The sequence below is a fragment of the Mesoplodon bidens genome (assembly GCF_964165515.1).
Source record: "Mesoplodon bidens genome assembly, chromosome: 8".
NCBI classification, from domain to species: Eukaryota; Metazoa; Chordata; class Mammalia; order Artiodactyla; family Ziphiidae; genus Mesoplodon; species Mesoplodon bidens.
The window spans coordinates 86,598,254-86,624,316 of NC_138165.1; the positions used below are offsets into that span (position 1 = coordinate 86,598,254).

Genomic DNA, 26,063 nt, shown 5'->3' on the forward strand with positions numbered 1-26,063 from the left:
AATGTATCCCCAGCTCCCCAAAGTTAAATATACATTTCTAGCTACTTATATAGCCTCTGTCCCTTAAAATGTGTAAGTGCATGATATGTATGTACATATTCTTGGTCAAAGTATAATTAGATTAATAATTCCAGAAATGAGCTATGAATAGCTCATTTAAACACACTCGGGTAGACATGGAAAGACATGTCTGCTTCAATGAGATGTCTGAACTGAATAATATTTTAAATATTTCGATGCAGAAACAAATGATGCTATCAAAAGATTGTGTTGCAGGAGTGTGAAATGATCTGCTCTAGTGTATAAAAATACTTTATACCAGCAGATCCTTGTATTAAAAAATGAGTGCTTCTAAAGTACTCACAGGGAATTCCAAAGTCTGTTCTTTGTAAATATTCCAAGGCTGCCTCTGTTAGTTTGTGTCATAGTGACTTTACTTACCGACGCCTTCCCTAGGGACAAACATTGATCCACTTCTTCCTACTCCCTGATAAAATGATGAAAGCCTGGATTCAGGAGGTTTGCCTTTGTACCCATCTATAAACTCCACCTAAGAGGGGAGGGTCCCTGAGATCATTTGTATATCCCTGTTTTCAAATGACGTTATTGTCTAGTAGATACTATTTTAAAAGGACGTATTTTTAAAATAGTTTTATTGTGGTTTAATTTGCATACCATAAAATTAACCCATTTTAAGTGTACAATTTAATGATTTTTAGCAAATTTACAAAATTGTACAATTATCAACACAATTCAATTTCAGAATATTTTCTATCACCCAAAAACATCCCCTCTGCCCATTTCAAACACTGATTGCTTAGTATGCTTTTTATCTATATATAGTTGCAATTCTGGATACTTCAAATAAGTGGAATCATACCATCTGCAGTCTTTTGCATCTGACTTCTTTCCTTCAGCACAGTGTTTTAGATCATATTATGTACAAACAGTTCATTCCTATTTGTTGCTGAATAGTATTCTGTTGTATGGATGTATTACATTTTGTTTATCCATTCATTAGTTGATGGATGTTTAGATTGTTTCTAACTCTTTGCCTGTTGTGAATAATGCTTCGATGAACATTCACGTATAAGTTTTTGGATGGGCAAATGTTTTTCTTTCTGTTGGGTAGATACCTAGGAGTGGAATTGCTGGGTTTTATGGTAAATTTATGTTTAATTTTTTAAAGAACTATCAAACTGTTTTCCAAAATGGCTGCACCATTTTACATTCCCACCAGAAATGTATGAGGGTTCATTTTGCTCTATATCTTTGGCAGAATTCGTTGTTGTCTTTTTATTATAGCCACTCTAGTGGGTGTGACGTGGGATCTGATTGTGGCTTTAATTTACATTTCCCTAATACCTAATGATGTTAAGTATATTTTCATGTCTTTGTTAGCTATCTGAATATCTTCTTTGGTGAAATACCTATTCAAACCGTTGCTCAAGTTTTAACTGAGTTGTTTGTCTTCTTATTATTGAATTGTAGGAGTTTTTCATGTATTCTGGATACAAGTCCTTATACCTCCCTCACCCCCAGAGAAAAGATTCACAGATATTTCCTCTCAGTATTAACTTGCCTTTTTGTAGGTAATTTTAAAATGATCTACCTCCTTTTGGCACCAGAACTAGGCCACATGGGTATAGTGTTTTATTTTTATTTTTTTAGCATCTTTATTGGAGTGTAATTGCTTTACAATAGTGTGTTAGTTTCTGCTTTATAACAAAGCTAATCAGCTATACGTATACATATATTCCCCACATCCCCCCCGCTCTTGCATCTCCCTCCCACCCTCCCTATCCCACCCCTCTAGGTGGTCACAAAGCACTGAGCTGATCTCCCTGTGCTATGCGGCTGCTTCCCACTAGCTATCGATGTTACATTTGGTAGTGTATATATGTCCATGCAACTCTCTCACTTCATCCCAGCTTACCCTTCCTCCTCCCCGTGTCCTCAAGTCCATTCTCTACATATATCCCCATATCCTCCCCGCTCTTGCATCTCCCTCCCACCTCCCTATCCCAGCCCTCCAGGTGGTCACAAAGCATCCAGCTGATCTCCCTGTGTTATGCGGCTGCTTCCCACTAGCTATCTGTGTTACATTTGGTAGTGTATGTATGTCCTTGACACTCTCTCACTTCGTCCCAGCTTACCTTCCCCCTCCCCGTGTATAGTGGGTTTTTTTTTAAGATTTCTTAGAATTGTTGAAAGCATGGAACCAAATAACTCTAATTGCTTTTTAACCAAAACACTATGTTGTGCTTTCAAAAAGCAAAATGAAAAGAGTTTATTTTTGTGTCTTTATTTTGGACTTTAAAAGCAAGTGGCTCCATTGAATAAGCTTTTGCTGGTTGGGAATATGAAACTTTGACAGCAACTTTAGTTGTGTAAGCAGGGGTTGTTTGTGTTTATCCACAGGATTTACTGTGCCAGGTCAATGGTGATAATTCATTCTTAAAATCATATCATTTTTAATGTGGTAGGAACCCTGTGAGGATAACCAATCCAATCTCCTGTCTCCTTGCTGATAAACTAACTACATTTTAACCACTTGAACACTTTCAGCAATGAGAAAGTTAGTACTCTCAGATGAAACTCGTTTCATTTTTAGATAACTATTTAATGGCCTTTTTAAAGAATTGAAGTATAGTTGATTTATAGCAAAGTGATTGTTATACATACATATATATGCATTTGGCATGTCCTTTTTATATTTGACTAAATTTTGCTTTTCTTTAGTTTCTGTATATGGTTCTTGTATTAGTTTTCTATTGCTATGTAACAAATTACAACAAACTTACTGGCTTAAAACAACACACATTTATTATTTCAAAATTTCTGTACGTCAGAAATCCAGGCACAGTTTAGCTGGACTCTCTGCTTCAGGGTCTTACCAGACTGAAATCCAGGTGTCAGGATGGACTACAGTCTCATCACAGGCTTGACTCAGGAAAGATCCACTTACAAGCCTTTTCAGGTTGTTGACAGAATTCATTTCCTGTGGGTGTAGGACTGAGGGCCCTGTTTCCTTGCTGGCTATTATTTCGGGGCTGCTCTCCATTCCTAGAGGCCACCCACAGTTCATTGCTATGTGGCCTCTCCACAGGCTACCTCACAACATGGCAGCTTACTTCTTTAAAACCAGCAAGGGAGAGAAGTCCTCTCTAATTCCAGTCTGCCTATACAGTCTTTATAATATAACATAATCACAGGAGTGACATCTCATTATCATTGTCATATAAAATAACCTAATCACAAGAGTGACATGCCATTACTTTTGCCCTATTCTATAAGTTATATGAAAGTCACAGGCCCTGCCCAAACTCAAGAAAAGAGGATTATAAAGGGTGTGACCACCATCAGGTGGGAAGCAGGGGTGGCTCCCCAAAGTGTATCCATCACAGTCCTTTTGAGTATGTACAGACTCTTCTCATATTACTGTTCCACTTATTCAAAAGTAACCACTATGATGACCCCTCCACACACCAAGACTCTCATTTTATTTGGTGACAATAACTCACTAACAAATTTATCAACGGTATAATTTAATCATATCTGGGGAAAAAGTAGCTCCTTACTACACAGACTAAAGAGAATAACAACAGGAACTACCTGTTGTTGGACATCTCCTGTGTGCCAAAAAACAGAACTAGGGTCTTTACATTCATAGTTTTGTCTAAATTTTCATTTATTCATTCATTTCTATATCTTTTAAGTGTATTCTAGACACTAGGGTTGTTTCAGTGGCAAAATTCTTATCCTCAAAGAGCTCATTTTCTGAAAAGATAGACAGATAAAAGAGAGTAAATGCATAAATAAGTAAAAATATTTTCAGGTTACTCTAGGACTAAGAAGGTAAAACCAAAGCAAAGGGATGGGAAATGGGCTCTTTTTCATAGAGACCTAAATGATATGAAGGCGACAGCCTCAGGAAGATCTGGGAAGAGCAATCCAGGCAGAGGGAACAAGTCTAAAGGCTTTGAAGTGGGAATAAGCTCAGTGTGTTCCAGGAATGGAAGAGAGGCCAGTGTGACCAGGGGCTAGTGGTGAGCAGGGGGGTAAGGTATAGGGAATCAAACCAAAGTGGTTATTAGGGGTCAGATCACGGAGGAGCCAGGAAGCCATGGTAAGAAGTTTGAATTTCGTTCCAGGTGTGATGAAAAGTCATTGGAGTTGTTTGAGCAGTGGAGTGACATTAACTAAATTATACTTTTTAAATATCACTCCAGATGGTTTATGAAAATAGGCTTGGAAAGCAGAAGTAGATACAGAGATTAGTTAGCAGACATTTGCAATGGTCCAGGTGAGAGAGGATGTGGCTTGGTTAGGATGGTGGTAGCAGGGGTGGAAAGGCTGAGATGAGGTTGCAGTTGAGATATATTTAAGGTAGAGCTGACATGACTGGATATGAAGAGTGAGAAAAAGAAAGGAATCAAGCATAACTTAGGTTTTGGGCTTGAGCAACTCTATGAGTAGTTATTAAATTTATGATATAAGGAAGACTGAGAAAAATCACATATAATCACATATAAAAATATTCTTACTTCCACCTACCTCTATGGCCACCACCATTATTCAAGCCATTCGTCACCTCCTGCCTGGAGTCCTGCAACAGCCTACTTATTAATCTTCTCTTATTCACTCTTGTCACCACCCAATAGAGGACATACAGAGTCATGAAAACAATTAATCATGCCACTCCTACGCTTTAACTTTTTCAAAGGCTGCCCACTGCTATCAAGATAAAATTCAAAATCCTTGAAATACCCCTCAAAGCTCCACATTATCTAGCTGCTGTCTAGTTCTCCTGTCTAACATTGTGTAATTACTCACATTTGCGTCACTAGATTCCAACATCTTCTGAGTTCTTCACATGCATCGTACTTCCTCTTAGCTCTGAGATTTGGAGTATGTTATTCCATCTGCCTGGATGGTTCTTCCATCTCTCTTTACTTAACCAGCTCCTCATTCTTCAAGACTCAATTTAAAAAGCATTTCCTCACTTCCTAGGGAGGCTTTGGCAGATTTTAAATACAATCACAGAACTCCCTGTTTTCTCTTACGGTACAAATGGCAATTGTAATTTAAAGACCTGTGTGATTAGCTATCTCCTTCACTAGACTGTAAAATCCATGAGCAGAGGGACCAAATCTCTTTTACTCATTGCTCTATCTCTAGTGCCTGGCACATGGCCTAGTGAAGGGCACTGAATAAGAGGATGAGTTTAATCTTCATAACAGCCATACAAAGAAGACATTGTTTCTCTTTTAAAGATGAGGAACTGAAGCTGAGAGAGATTAAATGACTCACTCAAGGACACATGGCTAGAAAGTAGAAGAGCTAGATCTGAGCCCAATCTAGACAGTTACATGGTCCACACTCTTCACTCCTCTTCCATGAGAAGGTAGGCCTTTAGGGGGAGCACAGTGGAGTTCCTATAGCAAGCTACCCATCTCCTTAACTATGTTTTTATGGAAGCCTCTTTTCTTCTTCATCCCTCATTAAAGGAGAAAGTGTTGTGGTTGTTTTGCCAGAATTAGTCATTTTCAGGAACAGATGCTTAGCATCACCTTCCCCTGACCTCTCCCAACAGGTCTGAAACTCAGCTCCTATTTGGTCCTTATCTAATTGGATCTTTTAACACTTTAACCCCGGTGGCCACTCTACACTTCCTGACACTTCCTCCTTGACTTTTTTCACGTTATACTCTGTTGTTGTTTTCCTTACCTTTCAAATGGAACCTTTATAGACTTTTTCTTTGCCTTCTTCTCCATGGCCCTCCTCTTACTGTTGCTGTTTCCCTCTCCTCCCACATTCTCCCTCTGAGTGGTCTTATTCACTGCCATAGTTTCAATGACTCGCAAAGTGATGATGACCCTCAAAAGATATCCCATCTAGACAACTCTTTTAGGCTCCAAACCCATGTAATCAAGAGACTGATAGAAAGCTCTTTCTGTACCTCAAACTCAGCCTGTCTAAAACCAAATGCATTCTCCTATCTTCCCTATTTCAGTAGATGGCACTACTATCAACCCATGCATCTCAGTCAAAAATGTGAGGTTTACTCCACTCCAAGTCCTTTACATTCTGCCTTATTAATGTCTCTCAAATCCTCTCCTTCTCTCCAACCTCATAGTCACTGCCTTAGTTCAGATGCTTATCATCTCTTATTTGGATTTCTGCAAGTGATCCTAACTGGTATCTCTACATTCAGTGTTGCCTCCTTCTAAACCATTATCTATATAATGTTACAAAAGTGATTTAAAATACATATCTGATCATTCTATTCCCTTGCTAAAAAATCTTCAGTGGCTACCCATAGTTTTTAGGATACATTTCAAACTCCTTGGTCAGCATACATTAAGTCTTCATGATCATTCATGACCAAGCTTACCTTTCCCCACTTCTCTCTTGCCACTTCTTTTTCGTGTTTATTTTTGGTACCAAAATCTGTATTCACTACAATTGCTGTACAACAAGTTACCCAAATTTCTTAGCAGCTTAAAATGAAAGAAATTTACTATCTCACATAGTTTCTGAGAATCACGAGTCCAGAAACAGCTTAGCTAAGTGGTTGTGGCTCAGGGTCTCTCAAGATACTGACCAGAGCTGCAGTCATCTGAAGACTTGAATGGGCTGGAGTGTCTACTTTCAAGGTCACTCATATGGCTGTTGACCAAAGGGTTCAGTTCTTCAACATCTGGGCCTCCTCATAGAGTTCCTCATGACCTGGCAGTTGACTTCCCCTAAAACAAGGAAGAGGGTGAGTAACCAAGATGGAAGTCATGCTGTCTATTATGACCTAATATCCAGATGGAATCTTCAGTGTCTTTTATAACCTAATCACCGAGGTGACATGCCATCACTTCTGCTATATTCTGTGTATCACAAGAACCAACCCTAGTACAGTGTGAGAGGAGATTCCACAAGGGTGTGAATACCAGGAGGCAGGGATCATTGGGGGCTATTTTGGAGGCTAATTACAATAAATAATAATGATTACAATGTCACCATCATTTTATATATAATTATTATGACTATATATCTGTATTTTCTTTATATCAGTCATTAAGTATCCTCATATTTCTTCTTTACTAATTCTGTTCTACACACATTCCAAGGAGTTTAATTTAATTTAAATGTAAGTGATTTCTTACCTCAAATACTATGCTTCTGCCTGACTTTAAACAATTGTGAAAAACAATGTCATGGTGAAATATTGAGGTCATAAAATACCCAGGAACTTATATTTCTTACATAATTTTTCTCAACCATAGTAAGCATTGGAAATTTGCAAATATAAATAACAGATGATCTTTCTTTCCTCTGCCAAAACTCAGTGTTAATGGCTTTATTCTGATTTGCCTGTAAAGACAAAGCCAGCTATAATGTCCAAGGCTTCCTCTTTGTGGAAGGACATCGTTTTTCCCATTCTCTGATATTGCCACAGTCAATCATCTATGTGTATATGCATTCATCGATGCATATATGCACACAGTCACCCATAGCACACATAAACCTACACGTGTGAATTAGATATGAACTCAGTGGTGCTTCAGAAAAAATGAATTATGTCTTCTCTTTGCCTAGCTGCAGGGACTGGTTGCCATGGAAATGAGGCACAAGGTAGACCTTTCAGAAAATGCTAATGTTAATGTGTCTGCATTGGAGGAGTTCATGTATTAATCAGAAATAAAGAGAACTTTAATAACAAAACAATGCAAATATCCTAGGAACAAAAGCTGTCCTCTTATATCAAAGAAATCCAATTTACCATCTCTTTTGCCCTGACCTTGACTGAACCGAGCATCACTCTTCCTGGAACTCTGCAATCAGAGAACAGGTAGCTAGTTTTTTAAAATTAATGTCAGATTTCATCTTTAATTACCATATGCATAGACTTAATTTCTGCTTCATTAAATACTGCATAGGGTCAGGACTAATTTCTACAGTTCTCTTCCTCCATAGATTGTCTGTTATTTCCAAAGTGTTTTTTTTTGCTTCAGATGCATTCTACTAGGATCTCCCAACCCTAATTAATAATAACTTGGTCTCCTTAAAGCCATAGTTGCTTGGAAAATTCACTAAAGCAATTCCTACCTTTTTCTGACAGTCTTTTTTGGTCATAATGTATTCTACACATATCAAAGAAGTATGTGTTAACTATAGAAAAAAAGTTAATGGTATAAAATATCTTTAAAAAATTGAAAATTATCCATGAGCTCATCAGGTAGTTATAAACATTTTTTTTGTATATATACTTCTCTTCATTACTTTTACATATACCATTTAGAATAAAACTTGTATTCATACTTTCATAAAATTTTCACTTTTTTCTGCAAAATAACTTACAGAATCATAGAATATTAGAGTTGGGAATAACTCTCCTATCATATCATACAATGAGCTGTCCACATACCATCTTTATTCACTTATGTAAATTTTTCTTACATTTAATTAAGTAGATAGTTGATTAGTTAAGTAAAATGACTTATTGGTTACTTAGTGACAAGTTGATTGTCTGATAATCCTGTCCTAAATGAAAAGAACATGATTGATTATTCTTTTTATTGACTACTCACCCCAGTGTAGCTCACACTTTTAAACCAAATAAATTTGTACTTGATAAAATGAAGGTACTTCACGTTATAAATATTTGCTATAGAATGGCCTGTTAACTTCATTCTTGTTTCAGAGTCTCTTTAAATATTAAGCAACTGAAATGTGAATTTGCTTAACAAATTTTGATTGCCTAAGTTATAGACTCGTTTTTAGTCTCTGATTGCAGCCGTATATTGGTGGAGTCTTGCTGTTGAAAATCTGATTATCAGCAGAACTGATCTGTTAGTAAGTAGTTAATGACTATGAGACTCAACTGTACAGTAGCAATTACTTTCAGTCAAATTTTGTCTGTAAAGACAGAAATATAGTCATCTGGCACCCTCAGGGACAAAACTACCAACATATCATTGCAGTTAGTGTTTCCATATAGGAATTGTTTTGGATGTTGTTTAAAAGTACAAAAGTCATGCATTATTTGTTCTCTAGGGCAGTTGCCCTCCAATCTTATTAAGAATGTTAAAGAATTACCTGGAGAAATTAGGAATATGGGATGAACAGATCCAAATTACTATATATACAATAGGTAAGTGACAAGGATTTACTATATAGCACAGAGAATTATATTCAATATCTTGTAATAACCTCTAACAAAAAATAATCTGAAAAAATATGTAGATATACAAAACTGAATCACTTTGCTATACACCTGAAACTAATGCAATATTGTAAATCAACTATACTTCAATAAGAAAAAAAAAAGATTACCTGGAGATATTGTTTAAAATAAAGATTCCTGGGTTCTATCACCAGCAATTCTGGTTTAGTTAAGTTTGGGATAAGACTTGGGAGTGTGCAAATTCTCACAGAAGCAGTACATTGACATATCACTATATAGAATGCTGCTCTAGGGACTTGAAATTATTTATGGAACTTCCTAAACTAATTTACTAACTAGAAATATTTGGGGACACTGTGGTGTGGGGCAAAAGGTAAAGGGTAAAGATAGCTAGTCCAATGGGGGGGGATGGAAATCTGTTGAACTACTAATGTCTGCCTTCATCACCGCAGCCTAGTCAAGAAAACAACAGGCTCAGTCAATTGACTGTCACAAATGCTTGAGGACCTAACATTACCCAGCTGGTAGCCAAGCCAACCTCATACTTTGTCTTTTCTTTATAAATCCAAGAGTACAACACTGAAAAAAAAATTCTCTTATTCTAGGTATGAATGATAGGCTGAGAGGAGTGGGTTAGTCCATGCCTTTTAAAAAACGAGAAATGGAGTGGGGTGGGTGGGAGGGAAGGGTGGTGAGGGCCTCTTAGGAAAATGGTAGAAATGAGAATCAAGGTTGTTACTTTCCCTCAAACTGGGCTTGGGGACATAACCCGTCAGGGTCTCAGGAGGAAACAAGTGATAGACTGGTAATTTGAGAAGAGATTAAAAAGGGCTATTTACAAAGGTTTAGATAGGATGTAGTGAAACCACACGAGCTAGTGCAGTACTGCAGGGAGAGTGCCATCAGGAGGCCCACCAGGAGGCTCCAAGTCTGAGTGGGCAATGGGAGGGAACAGCTGTGGAGAACTGTAGGGAGAGAGTGATTAATAAGATCTGTGACCTACCGTGGTCACATCGGTCCTAGGCCATAGTGTGAGCCCTCAGCAGATCTCTGGGAGGGAGGAGTCTTGGGGAGAAAATCATTGTCCTTCTTCCTTCCCATCTCCTGTGGGAGCCTCCTTTTGCAGAATTCACCCTGGAGCCAAAGGCATGGGAGCCTTCTATAGAGCCTATACAGACCAGTCTTTCTGGACATGGAGGTAGAGAAGGGTGGAAAGTGGATGGGGTTGGAGAGCAGCGGTTGGAGGCAAATAAGAGCTATCCTGCCCACGAGGAGAGCCTTAATTTTGAATCTAACCCTCATACTTCTTATGAAAACTCAGCAATTCACAATTCTGAGACTCAGCCTTTTAAATAAAATGATTACATAATGAAAAGTTAGATAATAAAGTATTTTGAAAGAACAGTCTAACACATCACCCAGAGGATGATGAGACATTTGTGTAAAGCTATATATATAAATCATATAAATTATATAAATATTTACATTATACATTTATTATACATTTATGTTATATATAATGGATGTACAGAGTTCTGTATAAATGTGTATCAATATGTATGTATATTATATAAAATATAGTGTGCATAAGGATAGAGTTTCTGTATATATAAATAGTGGATATTTAGTCTATATTGATAAAGTTTAAGATCTTAGTTGGCTAAAATTCTCTAAAGAAACACAGAGAAAAGTACACAACACCCAAGTGGTTAGTTTTATGTCTTTTCACAGGTGAATACACTAGAGTAATCAGCACCCAGATAAAATAGAACACTACAAGCACCCCAGCCTGGTAGATCATATAACACCTAATTAATTTTTGTTAAATGAATATACGTACTAGCATTTATTTGCCTATTCTCCTTTGGCTGACTTTGAGAATGTTCTCTAGGTTTTTACTGTAACAAAATTGCTACAATAAACATTCTTGTGCATGTCTCCTTGTGTACAAGGGTTTCTCTAAGGTAGAATTTCTGGATCATAAGGCAGGGACACTGTAAAATTTACTAGATATCACCAAATTGCACCCTGAAAGGGTTGACCAGCAGTGTATGAGCGTTCCTGTGTATTTGCACCCTCAGCATTTCTTACTGTCTTCAGGCTTCTGTACTCTCACAGATCTGATGGGTGTGAGGTGATATCTCATTGTGATCTAAGTCTACATTTCCCTGATTATTCATGAAGTAGAGTATCTCTTTATGTTTATTCTCTCTTTAGGTTTTCTTTCTGGTGAAATTTCCTTCCATACCCTTTACTCCATTTGAACTATTTGTCTTTTTCTTACTGATTTATAAGCATTCTTTATTAATGAGAAGAATAATCCTTTGTAGACTAAATACATTGCAATTATCTTTTATATTTTGTAGACATCACTTTGTTTATGTTTTTTAATAGAAGTTTTACATTTGAAATAGTCAAATTTATCAATACTCTCTTAAAATAGTTGGGGATGTTATCTTCTTTAAGAATCCTTTCATATTAGTTATAAATATTTTCTCCATAGTTTTCTTCTGTTTTGCCTTTTCTATGTCTCCAGTTCATCTAAAGTTGGCTTTTTTTGATACATGGTGGTATGAAATAGGGATTTGGTTTCTCCACATGAATGACTCATTTTTTCCCTCAGCATTTCTTAAACAGTTGTTTTCCTGCAGATTTGTAACTTTATTGAGTATCAGTGTCCGTATCCACATATGTAAGTGTATGATTTTGGGGCTCTCCATTCTGTTGCATCTCCCTATTTGCCTGACTCTACCCATATTCTACAGTCTTATTATTATAGCTCTTTCCTCATTTTTGTTATTGACTTTAATAAATTAATAATAAATTTTATAAATGTTTTGTGCATCTATTAAGAAAATCATGTGGACATGTTCTCCTATAATATTTTTAGGTAGTAAATTAATAGATTTTCTAATAATAAATCATCCTTAAATTCCTGGGGAAAACCCAGTTTGTACATAGCTGGATGTAGCTTGTTAATATTTTATTATTTTTACATTGTGCTCATAAATGACTGTGGCTTTTGGTTTTCCTTTCCTGTTCTGTTCTTGTCTGGTTTCAATAGCAAATTTATAATAGCCTCATGAAAAGAATGTTCCCTCTTTTTTCTGTCTTTGGAACACTTTGTATAAAACTAGAAATACCTGTTTCCTTAATGTTTAATGAAATTTGGCTGTAAACCTTCTGGGCTTGATATATTTTTAAAATAAATTTTATTTACCACAGTTCAGTTTTTAAAGGTGGTGAGTCTATTTAGGTTTTAATTTCTTCTTGAATCAGTTTGGTTGGATAAATATGTGTTCATCTAGGTATTCAAACTTTTAATTCCATTGTTCACAGTGTTTTCCCTCATTTCTGAAACCATCACCATATCTAGTTATGTCTGCTTTTTCAGTGATAGTATTTTGATCATACTTTCTACTACATTTCTTGATTAATTTTTATTAGTTTTATCAAAGAAATAACATTTGTTTTTGTTAATCCTATCTATCTTTGTTTAATATTTCATTAGTATATGATCCTATTTTATCTTTTTTTATTCTGTACTATTTGGGGGTTTATTTACTTTTTTTTTTAACCTATTGAAGTAGATGCTTACTTCATTATTTTTCACTTCATTATGTTTCCTTTATCCTGCTATAAGCATGTAGATCTCTAAATGTTCTTCTCATTCCACTTTATCTGTATCTCACACATTTTCATATGTGGAATCATTATCATTCCATGTAATATTTTAAAATTCTAATTGTAACTTTTTATTTGACCCATGAGTTATTTCAAAGTGTATTTCTAAATTTGCTAACTGATTAGAGCTTTTCTTTTTGCTATTAGTTTCTACTGGAATTCAACTATGGTTAGAGTACTAGGTTTATGTGAGATGTTGAGTTTTCAGTTTCTTTTGAGACTTCATTTGTAAACACTGCAAGGTACAAGAAAATAATGTTGAGTGTGTTATTCAGATCTCCTATATTCTTACTAATCTTTGTATGCTTGATCTACTATTTGCTAGAAAATGTGTGTTAAAATACTACTACTATTATTGTCTATTTTCCCCTTACAAGTCTCTCAACTTTTGCTTTAAGCATTTGGTAGCATTCTTGTTAGGTATGTACAATACATGTTTAGAATTAGCATAGCTTCCTAAGCTTTTCTTTTAACATTATGGTGACAATCTTTATATCTAATAATACTTTTACCTCAAAGTTTATTTTTTATTACTGCTACACCAACTTCCTTTTAGTTATATTTGCATATCTATACCCATTCTCTTCCTTCCTAAATTTCTGTGCCCTCAATTTTTAGGATTTTCTTTTGTAATTAGCATGTGACTAAACCTTGTTTTTTAAATCCAATGTGAACATTCTTGTCTTCTATCCCATGAATGTATTCAGTATTTATTTTGATAACTGCCATTTTGGATTTATATTTTCCATTTTATTTTAATTTGTGCTTTTTATGTTTCTTTTTTCTTTTCTCCTCTGCCTGTTAACTGATTGAGTTTTCTCTAATCTCCTTTTTTCTTCTATTGGAAGGAAATTTTCTATTATATGGCTACCATTGAAAGTGTAACATGGATATTTATCTATTGAAAGTCAGAATTAAATAAAATCCCAATGTTTCAGCTCTGCCTTATTATATATTGTTATATACACTTGTGAAAACATCACCAAAATCAAGATAATGAACATACCCCTCACCCTTTAAGGTTTCCGTGTGCCTTTTATAATTTTTCCCCTTCTGCATCCCACTCTTTCCTCATTCATAGGCAACCACTGATCTGCTTTCTGTCACTATAGATTAGTTTGTAGTTTTCCAGAATTTCATATAAGTGAAAACATACTTTTTTTACTCAGTGTAATTATTGAATATATTAATAGTTCTCTTCTTTTTATTGCTGAGTAATATTCTGTCAAATGGATATACCACAGTTTGCTTATCCACTCACCTGTTGATGTGCATTTGTGTTGTTTTAAGTTTGGGGCAATTCCATTCTTATAAAGTCCTTCTCCACTCCAAGATTATAAAAACAAATAGCCAAAATTTTTTCTAGTATTATTATAGTTTTATATTTTTGCATTTAAATCTTAATCTATCTTGATTTTATTTGGTGATAAAATATGCTAATTAAGAAGGTTAAATTAAATTTTTTTCTGAGTAGTAAGTCAATTATGCCAATATTATTGACTAATATATTCTTTGAACTAATTTGATTCATGACCTTTTTTATATATTAAATTCTTGTAAATATTTGAATCTTTTGTAGCTCCATATTTTATACCACTGAACTTTTGTTTAAACTCTTGGCTAAATATTATTGTTGTAAAACACAGATTAATATCTGGCAACTTATACTCTTTATACTTCCTGTTAAACCTTTCTTGATTACTCCCAAACTTTTTTTCATCCATCCAGTTAAATTTCAGAACAGTCTTATTGATTTATAAAAGATAAATCCCTTTAGAATTTTGGTTAGAATTTGTGATATTGTGATTTATAAAAAGAAATATATAATATTTGGTCTTTGTCCTTGTTTCTGGTACAAAGATCCTACAACTCTTAGAGTTTCCTAAGTGATAAGAGGAGCAAAGGCGTCTTTTGTTATGTTAATGAGGTGACTTTTGGACAGCACCTAAGGTTAAGGGCTGGCTGCCAGGAGAACTAATCATGTGATTAGAGGGTTGGAAATTTTAGCCTCACTCCTGACCTCCCAGAAGGGGAGACAGACTGGAGGTTGAATTAGTTGCCAATGGCCAGTGATTTAATCAATTGTACCTATGTAGTGAAGCCTCCATAAAAACCCAAAAGAGAGGGTTCAGAGAGCTTCCAGGCTGGTGAACACATGGAAGTGCTGGGACAGTGGTGAGCCTGGAGAAGGCATGAAAGCTCCGTGCCCTTTCCCCATACCTTCCCTTATGCATCTCTTCTGTCTGGCTGTTCTTGAGTTATATCCTTTTATAATAAACTGATAATCTAGTGAGTACATGAGTTTCCTGAATGCTGTTAGCCTCTCTAGTGAATTAATTAAACCCAAGGAGGGGACCATGGGAACATCTGATTCATAGCCAGTCATTCAGAAGTACAGGTAACAACCTGGACTTGCAGCTGGAAGCTGAAGTCCTGGGGCAGGGGTTGTGGGAACCTCCAATCTATAGCTAGTAGGTCAGAAGTGCTGGTAACAACCTGGACTTGTGACTGGTGTCTGCAGTGGAGTGGGAGCAGTCTTGTAGCACTGAACCCTTAACCTATAGAATCTGACATTGTCTCCAGGTAGGAGGTGTCAGAATTGAGTTATATTGTAGGACATCCAGTCGGTGTCCAGAGAATTCTTGGTGATATGGGAAACACTCCCTTCCTACCTCCACACATCGAAACTGGGCACAGAACACAAAAGAGAATTACATTAAACTTATGGATTCCACCTATGAAGAGTGGAAATCTTTATAGAATTGAGTATTTATTCCAATGATTATAGTTTGTGTTTTTGTTTATTAAGATTTTTTTAATGTTCTATAGTACTGTCTATAGTGGTTTCCAAGTGTCACCAGCTTCTTGTATTACCATTCTCTTTTAGTTTGTGGGTTGATGTTCTAGGCTAACTTGTTTAGTGTCTGTGCAATCTTTCCTAATATAACCTGATACTGATTATTTTTTTTCAGTGGTTTTTAAACCATAATATAGGACAATGATCAAATCTTATGTTGAGTGTTAGATATTGCCTGACTAAACTGATACCAATTGATGTTAAATTGATCTTTCTTTCCCTTACTTTTTGGAGTGGATGTTTATCTTCAGTTTGTTAGGTCAAATATTATTTAAATTTGAATGTATTAATAAGTTATGTACGTGGGTTTCTCATTGCAGTGGCTTCTCTTGTTGTGGAACATGGGCTCTAGGTGAGCAGGCTTGAGTAGTTGCAGCATGTGGGCTCAGTAGTTGTGGCACGTGGGCCCTAGAGCGTGCAAGCTTCAGTAGTTGTGGCATGCAGGCTCAGTAGTTGTGACTTATAGGCTTAGTTGCTCCACGGCATGTGGGATCTTCCCGAACCAGGGATCAAACCCATTTCCCCTGAATTTTCAGGCAGATTCTTAACCACTGTGCCACCAGGGGAATCCTGAGAAGGCCTTTCTTATTTACATTTTCAAAATGTTTATTGCTTGTAGTTACAAAAGCCATTGATTTCACCATCTTTGTTTTGAATCCTTTTCTGAAGTTTATCAGTTTATTCAAATAAGTGAAGACAGGCAATAAGCATGTAAACAAAATAGAATATAATTTCAAGTCATGCCACGTGCTATGAAGAAAATTAGAACAAGATGAAGAGATGAATAGTGGGAGAGTGAAGCCATTTCCCATAATGGTTAGGAAAGACCTCTCTGAAAAGATGACATTGGAACAGAACCCAGATAAAGCTTAGGTCATAAGGATAGAAATTTCCACATAGAGAAAAGCTCTGAAGCAGGCAAAAACTTGATGTATTCAGGGGTAGTAAGAAGGTCAGTGTGAGTGGAGCACAACTACCAGATGTATCCAGATGGGTCCAATCAGGAAGGAGAAACCACACAGTAATTTGAACAGGGCAAGTTTAATATAGTGAATTATTAAGTATAACAGAGGATTGGGGTATTGGGGTAATGAGAGACCAGCTAGTAAGAAGTAAAGAGAATTCTAAAGCATATAGAAATAGCAGATATAATGGAGCAGTCACCAACTTTGAAGCTCAGACACAACACCCAAGGAAGAAGCCCCTCCAGGACTGAGATCCAGACCTTGTTGGAGAGGACAGAGTCACACCTCACTGAATGGCAGAGAAGTCAGTGTGGTGCTGTATCAGGGGAACATGCTGGAAATCTGCCCTCTGGAACTTGTCAGAAATCCACTCTCTAGGGTGCTAGGGAAAGCTGTTCATGGGGGGCCTCTTAGTAGAGGCACTTTGCTACAGACCTTCCTGAAATGGGATGTGCCGGGGGAGCTGTTGACCACTGGGTCCTGCTAGCCACTGATCATGGTAGGAGCTGGGCACAGGAAGAGCTGTGAGCCCAGTGCTAGAAAAAACACCCAGGCTGCAGACGCTGCACACTGGGGAAGCCGTGTGCACTGCAGGAGCTCAGCACTGGACACACACAGACGCGACGGGAGCCTGATACTGGAGAAGCTGCACATAGTGCAGGGATATGCCAAGCTAGTCCATCAGAACCAGGAAGCAAAATTCTTTCCTCTTGCAATACCTCTTCCATTCCCTCTACAGACAACGCTTAACATCGTGCCAGCTGTCAACAGAAACATATTTAAAGGACTCGAATCCATTTTCACAGAGCAAGCAAAAAAGATGAATTTGGAGTTGAGAGGGAAAAATAAATAAATGGCATACCAGTGCAAGCATGATAATGAGGTTAGAGTGATAGACACAGCCAGATTCTGCAGGCCATGTTGGCCACTGTAAACAGCTTGCATTTTATTTTAAGATCTTTATTTAAAAATCTATTGGAGGAGGGGCTTCCCTGGTGGCGCAGTGGTTGAGAGTCCGCCTAACGATGCAGGGGACGCGGATTCGTGCCCCGGTCCGGGAAGATTCCACATGCCGCGGAGCAGCTGGGCCCGTGAGCCATGGCTGCTGAGCCTGTGCGTCTGGAGCCTGTGCTCCGCAATGGGAGAGACCACAGCAGTGAGAGGCCCGCGTACCGCAAAAAAAAAAAAAAAAAGACGCAATAAGACTAGGAAGAAGTAATTGCAGTAAAGCCTAATGGGACATGTTGGGGTCTGTGCAACTGATGCAGAGTGGTTGGAAGGAGAATCTATGGGACTTCCTGATGGATTAAAAGTTGCCATGCTGTTGATGTCCAAAGCATATTCTAGCTCCCTATAAGAGGGATAAACTCTAACATTCCATACATAGGAACTTATATGAAGAAACGCTTTCTACAATCAGACTGCCCACTCGATTAAATAATTAATATCGTAGCAACTTATGTGGTTGAATTGTAACTTATACTTAGTTTGCTACTTCCATTGAAATATGCAAGAATATTAGACTACAAGATAGCATCAACGGTCACAACCATCGTGTACATAGACAGTCACCCCTCCACATGCCAGACAGTGCTAATGAGAGTAGAGAGGAGATAGGGCATCACGTGCTTTGGTAGGGGAGTAGAAAGGCCATGAAAATGATTCACAGGGCACCAGACCTGGTCGGGGTTTATATATCTGAACTTTACTGCACACACAGTAAGAAATATATTTTACTCATGACTCACGGCAAGTATGTAAAGTGAAACAGAAGTATCACCAACCATACAAATTCTTACTCCATTTGTTGCATTTTCATAGTTTTTATTCTAGTTAACATTTTAATAATAGTCATATCCTTTTGAATTAATTTCTTGAACCAGTAATGAGTCATAACCTCCAATTCAAAAAATATGTGCCTAGTAAATTAAGGAGGACCTCTCCTTCTCACTCTCAAGTGGCTGCATTTTTTTTTCCTGAAGCTCTTCATGTGTAGGTGGCACCATTTGCTAGTTGATAGCAGGGTATAAAATTTTCTCTTTTGCATCATTTAATTCAGGGAGAAATTATGCCAGGGGTTAATTTCAGATTTTAGATTTAAGATTCCATCTTTGGATTCCAGAAGTTCTCAGTTTATAATTTGTCATGTATTGTCTATCATTCTCACCAGACCATACGTTCCTCAAGGTGAGGAAGTTGAACTTACTTACCTTCATATCCCCTAAGATACCTGAAATGCTGAGCAATTGCTTAAAACTAATTTGTAGTGCAAGTAAGTTGAACATTAAATAATGAATATATTGTGTGTTTAAACTGAATAATAGAATTCCAGAATTCTGAGGTATTTTAAAAATTAGTTTTGCTGTCTTATATGGATATGACTTTAGAATTTTCAAAATGATTTCATTTTCCTCAGAGTATAACTTCTGTTTGTTAGTACTTTGCAGTTTCCTTGGCTCCTTTACATAATATTATCAAACTGAAATTAAAATATCCCAGTGAAGTACACAAATATTATGCCCATTTCTATCAAGGTACAAGTCAACCTGATAGCTTAGAATAAAAGAAACATCATGATCTGAACCTCATCTGTTTTTATAGGCTCTCATCAGTGTCCACCACCCAAATTACTCACCAACTATACCAACTGCATGATTCTCCCCCACCAACTTAAAACTCATGATTTTTTAAAAAGTTCGTGCCTTTGTAGGCATTGTTCCCTCTGACTGAAATGCTGATCCACTCTCCTGACCCACCCATCCTCAACTTTGCCTGTATAGTTGCTACCTATCCTTCAAAACTCTCTCAAATGTCTCTACTTCTAGGTAGTATCTAGCAAAAGCAAAATGAGTGAGACCAGTTAGGAGGACAGTAGAGTAAACCAGACAAGAGATAAGTGAATGAATAAATGACCAAATGAGAAAAGCAGAGCTATAAGCTACATTGTGCCTCCCCTTGGAATGTATGACTGCCAGGATAATCATGTTCTTTCTGCCATTGGGAACAGGGTCTCTCTCGTGATTCCTCCGTGCCAAAGGTCCCGCTATGCCACCTACTTTGACGTTGCTGTTCTTCGCTGCCTACTCCAGCCCCATTGGTCTGAGGAGGGCACTCAGTGGTCTCTGATGTACTATCTACAAAGGCTGAGACACATGTTGGAAGAGAAGCCAGAAAAGCCCACAGAGCCGGATATTCCTCTCCTGCCCAGACCCAGAAGTAGCTCCATGGTGGCGGCAGCTCCCTCACTAGTGAACACACACAAAACCCAAGTAAGAGAAACTTGGTCCATCATCATTTGAACCAACAACTTCAGCCATAACAGATTCTTTTTTTCTTCTGTGCATCCAGCTCTTATTTATCCCAGTGCTGACTGTTGGATTGGTGGGTTATTCTGATGCTATTTTCCATCTTTTACTGCTGGACCCTTTTGCTGTTCTTTAGCATTTAATTGACCATTCAAAGAGGTGCTATCTAAATGCCTCTTACACACAGTTATCTAGAGTAAGCCTCTGTTGATCCAGGATAATGGAAAATGGATCCTCTGGCTAATCAAAATGCTAGTTAATTGAGAGTTTTCACATATAAGTGCCAGTTAATGATATTATAAAATGCATGACACTAACATTTTACTGAACGTGATTTAACCTCCTTTTGCATAGCTCAACATTTTCCAGTGCCTCAATGTCATCATTAGCAATATCATTTTTTGATATATAGTCTTGCTCTTTATTATAGATGTTTGGAGGAATAAACTGAATGTGCACTGATGACATCCCCCTGAAAATCACTTTCTGATCAATGAAAGTCCTAATACCAGCTTGAATACTTGTTCTTTTCATCCTTTTCATCAATACCACATATTGAATATGTAGAGAAAAGTACGATTCACTGTGTGTTCCAGTTGTTTGGGCTTACTGAAATGTGATTTGGCTGTGTCTAAAAGACGTCTGCATATTCTGAAAATAAACAGGAACAATATCAGAATGAAAAGGAAATGTGCTCTGTTTCAGTAATAGACGATTCTGCCCAAAGTGAATATCTCCTCTGGTGAATCATTAAATGTAAAAACACTTTTTTTTTTTAATAGAAAGAGAAAAAGAGATACCTGTCCCCTCCTAATTTTCTTAGCTTTCCTAAATCCGGAACTTCGTAGTCTCACTGTTGAAACTTCAAACAGAAGTTACAATTAATATGAAATATATCTCTAAGTCCTTGATCATTAATCTACCTTTATTGTCTATTAAGGATCTCACCATGAAGTGTAATGAAGAGGAAAGATCTCTCAGCGCTGAGGCTTTTTCCAAAGTTTCATTGACCAACCTACGTAGGTCTGCAGTCCCGGATCTTTCTTCAGACCTTGGCATGAACATTTTTAAGAAGGTGAGTAGAACCATTTATGTTCTTTGCATTTTGGTAATAAAAAAAAATACACAGTGGGGCATGAGGTGCTTCTGGTCATGCTGCAGAGTTGGGTGGGATGGGGAAGGGACTTCAGAGCAGAGGTCCACTCCCAATTATAGAACTGGCTGGCAGCATGACCTTGGGCAGCATGACCTTGGGCAAGTCCCTCCTTGTGCGTGAGTACTTCCCATTCTACATGTTATGTGGGGTTGTTACAGAACTCAATCCTGATGATGTGCGTAAAGTGCTTTTAGTAGTGGTTGTGGACGTGGTGGTAGTAGCAGTAATGGTAACTTACATTTGTATGGCTCATTCTCATTTTACCTAGCACTTTATATAAATAATTCTCATTTAATCCAATGAGATTTTTTTTTCCCTAAGGTCTGTTTTGTTGGGTTTTTAAAAAATTTACGTATTATTTATTTATTTACTTTTGGCTGCGTTGGGTCTTTGTTGCTGCGTGCGGGCTTTCTCTAGTTGTGGCGAGTGGGGGCTACTCTTTGTTGCGGTGCGCAGACTTCTCATTGCGGTGGCTTCTCTTGTTGCGGAGCACGGGCTCTAGGCGCATGGGCTTCAGTAGTTGTGGCACACAGGCTCAGTCGTTGTGGGTCATGGGCTCTAGAGTGCAGGCTAAGTAGTTGTGGCGCACGGGCTTAGGTGCTCCACGGCATGTGGGATCTTCCCGGACCAGGGCTTGAACCCGTGTCCCCTGCATTGGCAGGTGGATACTTAACCACTGTGCCACCAGGGAAGTCCTCCAATGAGATTTTTATTTTCCACAGTTTACACCTAAGAAACTGGGTCTTACTGCAGTTCTTAAAGTGATGGGATCATCATGGAACATTTATTCTTGAAGTCATCTCTGTTTTAAAGGCAACGAATAAACCAAGTTTTGTTGATAAAGTAGTAAATCCTTATAACTGACCCCTAGGTTTACAGCCATCACTTCTCTTTGTGAATGACGGTGTAGGTTTCCATTCAACAAACATTTATTGAACATCCATAAGAAGCTAGAACCATAAAGGTGGGAAATTAAAGGTGGAGTTTTTGTGCAAATAAACTGATTTGGGAGTCAGTTGACTGGGGTTCAAATTCCAGCCCTACCACTTTCTACCCATGTGATACTGGCAAAATGATATTGGTTTCTTCATCTATAAATGGGTACATAATATACTTACCTCAAAATGTTATGAGGATTGAGATAATGCATGTAAAGTCTTTATTGTGCCTGGTACTTAACAAGTAGTCAATAAATGTTAATTATTATTCTCAAAAAAAAATGAAATGAAATGAGACTGAGCCCTAAAAACTTTATGTAGTTTTTGAAAGGTTGAGTCCAAACTCAAAACTAGGTCTTCTAACTAAATAATTCATGGTCTTATGAATCCACACTTCACCTCTCTATTTTATAAGTGAATGGAGCTAATCAAATAGAAAATAATACATGTAGAATAATATATGTGTGATGGCTTATTTTTCTCTTTTGCAAAATGACTGGTTTATGTCAATGAATAACACAGAATTAACAACCTATCTATGAACTCAGAGTGTTGCTACACAAGTAGTCCTCTGCCTTCATTGATGATGTAGTAATAAGCAATGGCTGTAGTTTTTCTAAAAATGTCATTCAGTGGGGGCAAAAGAGGTTTTCCATACTGGCTTCACATGAGAATCTCTGCAGAACTTTAAAAAATTCAAGTGCCCAGGCCTGACCCCACACCTATTAAGTCACAATTGCTGAAGGTTAGGCCCAGACATCGATATATTTTAGAAGATTTCCAATCAATTCTAAACTCTTAGTTATACTGGACCTTGAACTTATTTGACTGGTAAGAGTAATAGAGTTGCCTCTCCTTATGGGCAGAGGCACACATTTGAAGTTGTTTGGCTGAAACAATGTATCTCAGTCTGGAGAAATGGAACAGAAAAAGACTGGCTGATCCAAGTGATGACTCAGGGATCCTATACTCTAACCTAGAGTTTCTCAAGTTTTACCAAGCATCAGAATCACCAACAGGGCTTATTAAAACACATTGCTGGTTTCCTCTTTTGGGTTTCTGGTCCAGTATGTCTGGGGTTGAACCTGAAAATTTGCATTTCTGACAGTTTCCCAGGCACTGATGCTGCTGGTCTAGGAACTACACTTTGAGAAACACTCCTCAAACCAACCCAGCCAAAAATCCCCCAGGAAATACATTATCTTTTCCTTAGTTTCTTTCACTCTTTTGACACATTGTAGAAATTTCTTCCATCTCTGTTGGATGACATTCAGTGACTTTCCAGGTCTCCTTTTCCTGAAACATTTCCTGTATTTTACCCCAGGTCATGGAGCCCTTTGGGAAGCAAACTGTAACCTTGCCTTTGCCCTGTGCCTGACCCTTCATCTCTCATTTCTGTAGTTCAAGAGCCGCAAAGAAGACAGAGAGAGAAAAGGTTCCATCCCATTCCACCACGCGGGGAAGAGGCGACCTCGGAGAATGGGAGTGCCATTCCTGCTGCACGAGGACCACCTGGATGTGTCCCCCACCTGCAGTGCGTTTTCCTTTGGAAGTTTCTCTGGGCTTGGAGAAGACAGGCGAGGCATGGAAAAAGGAGGCTGGCAAACCACCATTTTAGGTGACCACAAGGACCTTCCAAAGTAGGGCAGAGCTTCAGTGACCTGTTTAGAAATCTGGATCTAGGGCTCCCAGGGAAATCTGGATCTTTCTTGAACAGTTTAGTCAAGGAATTTGGGCCCAAATACAGGCTCCCCAGGACCAAAATAATGCTGTGTCTTCATAGCCAAAGAAATGCAGATAATTGAATGATGCAGCAATCCTGTATAATTAGACAGGTCATAGCCCTATTTCTTAGATCATTCTATAGTTCAATGATTTTATTTTATTGAAGTATAGTTGATATACAATATTGTGTTAATTTCTTCTGTACAGCAAAGTGACTCATATATATATATATATATTCTTTTTCATATTCTTTTCCATTATGATTTGTCACAGGATATTGACTATAGTTTCCTGTGCTGTACAGTAGGATGTTGTTAATCTGTCCTATATATAATAGTTTGCCTCTGCTCATCCCCAATTCCCATTCCTTCTTTCCCCTACCCCACCCCCCTCCACCTTGGCAACCACAAGTTTGTTCTCTATATTAGATCATTCTTGATGTGGACACATGGCCCTAGAGGGTTCTGTGCATTAACTTCCATTGTGAATCCAAAGACAGACTTCCCTTTAACTCAGATATTTAAAAAGGAAGATGTAACGGAAAGAAAAAGGAGCTTTTTTTTTTTTCTTTCTGGCTGTCATATTAAGAAGGCCAGCTTAAAAGCAAGAGCTGACAGCTAGTGGGGGCCTAACAGATGGTTTCTGACATTTGGCTTAGATTGGGGCTGACCTTATCACAGGCAGCGTCATCAATCATCTCGACCCTGAATGTTCCCAAGGCAAGCTAGTCAGTCGTCTCTGCCTCACATACAGCCTAATATCCCCTCACTATCACTGCTGTCCTTTGGACAGACAAAATCTTGGCAGAGAATCTTTCAGATTTTCAAACCCTCTGTGGTGCTCTTGTCCATCTCAGGGAAATTTACCCGGCGGGGCAGTTCGGACGCGGCCACTGAGATGGAGAGCCTGAGTGGCAGGCACTCCCACTCTCATCACACGCTGGTGAGCGACCTGCCGGACCACTCCAACAGCCATGGGGAAAACACCGTCAAGGAAGGTGGGTTGGAGGCGGCCGCTGCAGGTGGGCGTCCAGGTTCCGTTTCCTGTTTTTACTCCATGTTCCATTTTCATTGTAATCTGGCTCCGTGTGCTTTTTGAAAAATTGCATTCATGTATTATATTGCTTGATAATTTACTTGTGAGCCATTCTTAAAATTTCCTTAGTAGCAAGAGCTATTGGATAGCACACTATGAACACCATGCCTCTCAGGGAAAGCAGGGGCAAGCCATTCATGGTTGTTTTCAAAAGAGCATAGACCTACAGGGCTTGGAGAAAATTGAGGGCATCTGTGATGTCCCTCTGAAGGGCTTGTCCACTTTCTGTGGGAGGAAAGTCCCTGCCTTCCAAGGCCACCTATTCCCTTTCCAGACAGCTGCTATTTTGTGCTTTATGTGGAGCAGATGTGTGTCTCTGGATGGGATCAAAGATGGGGTTTCTTATTCTGTGCTCTTAACCTATGAGCATAAATTTAGTCCCTCTTTTCCCTGGACTGCTCTTCAAGTATTTGATGACATCTCTTAGTTACCACCACAAATTTATGTTCCATTATTCTTAAGCAAAGGAGAAAAAGAATATTTCTTGTTTGCTGTTACCTAAATATACTAGATAAAACCAGATATTTTAACAGCTATTTACTTGTGGAGAATACTTCAACCAAACTAGTTTAACTAAACCAATAGGGTCTGTCATCTAACAGTGAGTAAAATGCACCTGTTAGACAAAAAATTCTAGGCTGAGTCTCAAGGAAGCCAGTTAAGAATTCACATTTTCTATAGCCTTCATTGTTTATCAGATATTACATGACTTAACATCATGGGAGTTGAGAATAGCTTTGAGACTATTAGTCAAATATCTGCTAATGCTGTGATCATGGTCATGATTTAAATAGTAGTATAACTGTCTAACATGATGTTGTAGGTTAATATGGGGAAAACTAAGACATTGCTTTCCTTTTTTTAGTGCGATCCCAGATCTCCACTATCACAGTTGCAACCTTCAATACCACATTGGCATCATTCAACGTAGGCTATGCAGACTTTTTCAGTGAGCATATGAGGAAGCTCTGCAACCAGGTGCCTATACCTGAGATGCCACATGAACCCCTGGCATGTGCAAACCTGCCTCGAAGCCTCACAGACTCCTGCATAAACTACAGCTACTTGGAAGACACAGAACATATTGATGGGACCAATAACTTTGTCCACAAGAATGGCATGCTTGATCTTTCTGTAAGGAGCAAGAATTTTTCTTA

General features: G+C 37.9%; 1 protein-coding gene across 5 annotated transcripts in view; it reads left to right on the plus strand.

Annotated features, from left to right (window-relative positions):
• Positions 1-26,063, plus strand: part of UNC80 (unc-80 homolog, NALCN channel complex subunit) — a gene marked incomplete at both ends in the record, with an annotated part of 248,689 nt that overhangs the window by 19,467 nt on the left and 203,159 nt on the right. For all 5 annotated transcript variants that reach the window (XM_081242187.1, XM_081242190.1, XM_081242188.1 and 2 more), the window contains 5 exons: positions 19,695-19,956; positions 20,933-21,067; positions 23,488-23,704; positions 24,668-24,808; positions 25,772-26,040. In XM_081242187.1, the coding sequence (XP_081098313.1) occupies positions 19,695-19,956; positions 20,933-21,067; positions 23,488-23,704; positions 24,668-24,808; positions 25,772-26,040 (1,024 nt within the window). The remainder of the gene's footprint in view (positions 1-19,694; positions 19,957-20,932; positions 21,068-23,487; positions 23,705-24,667; positions 24,809-25,771; positions 26,041-26,063) is intronic.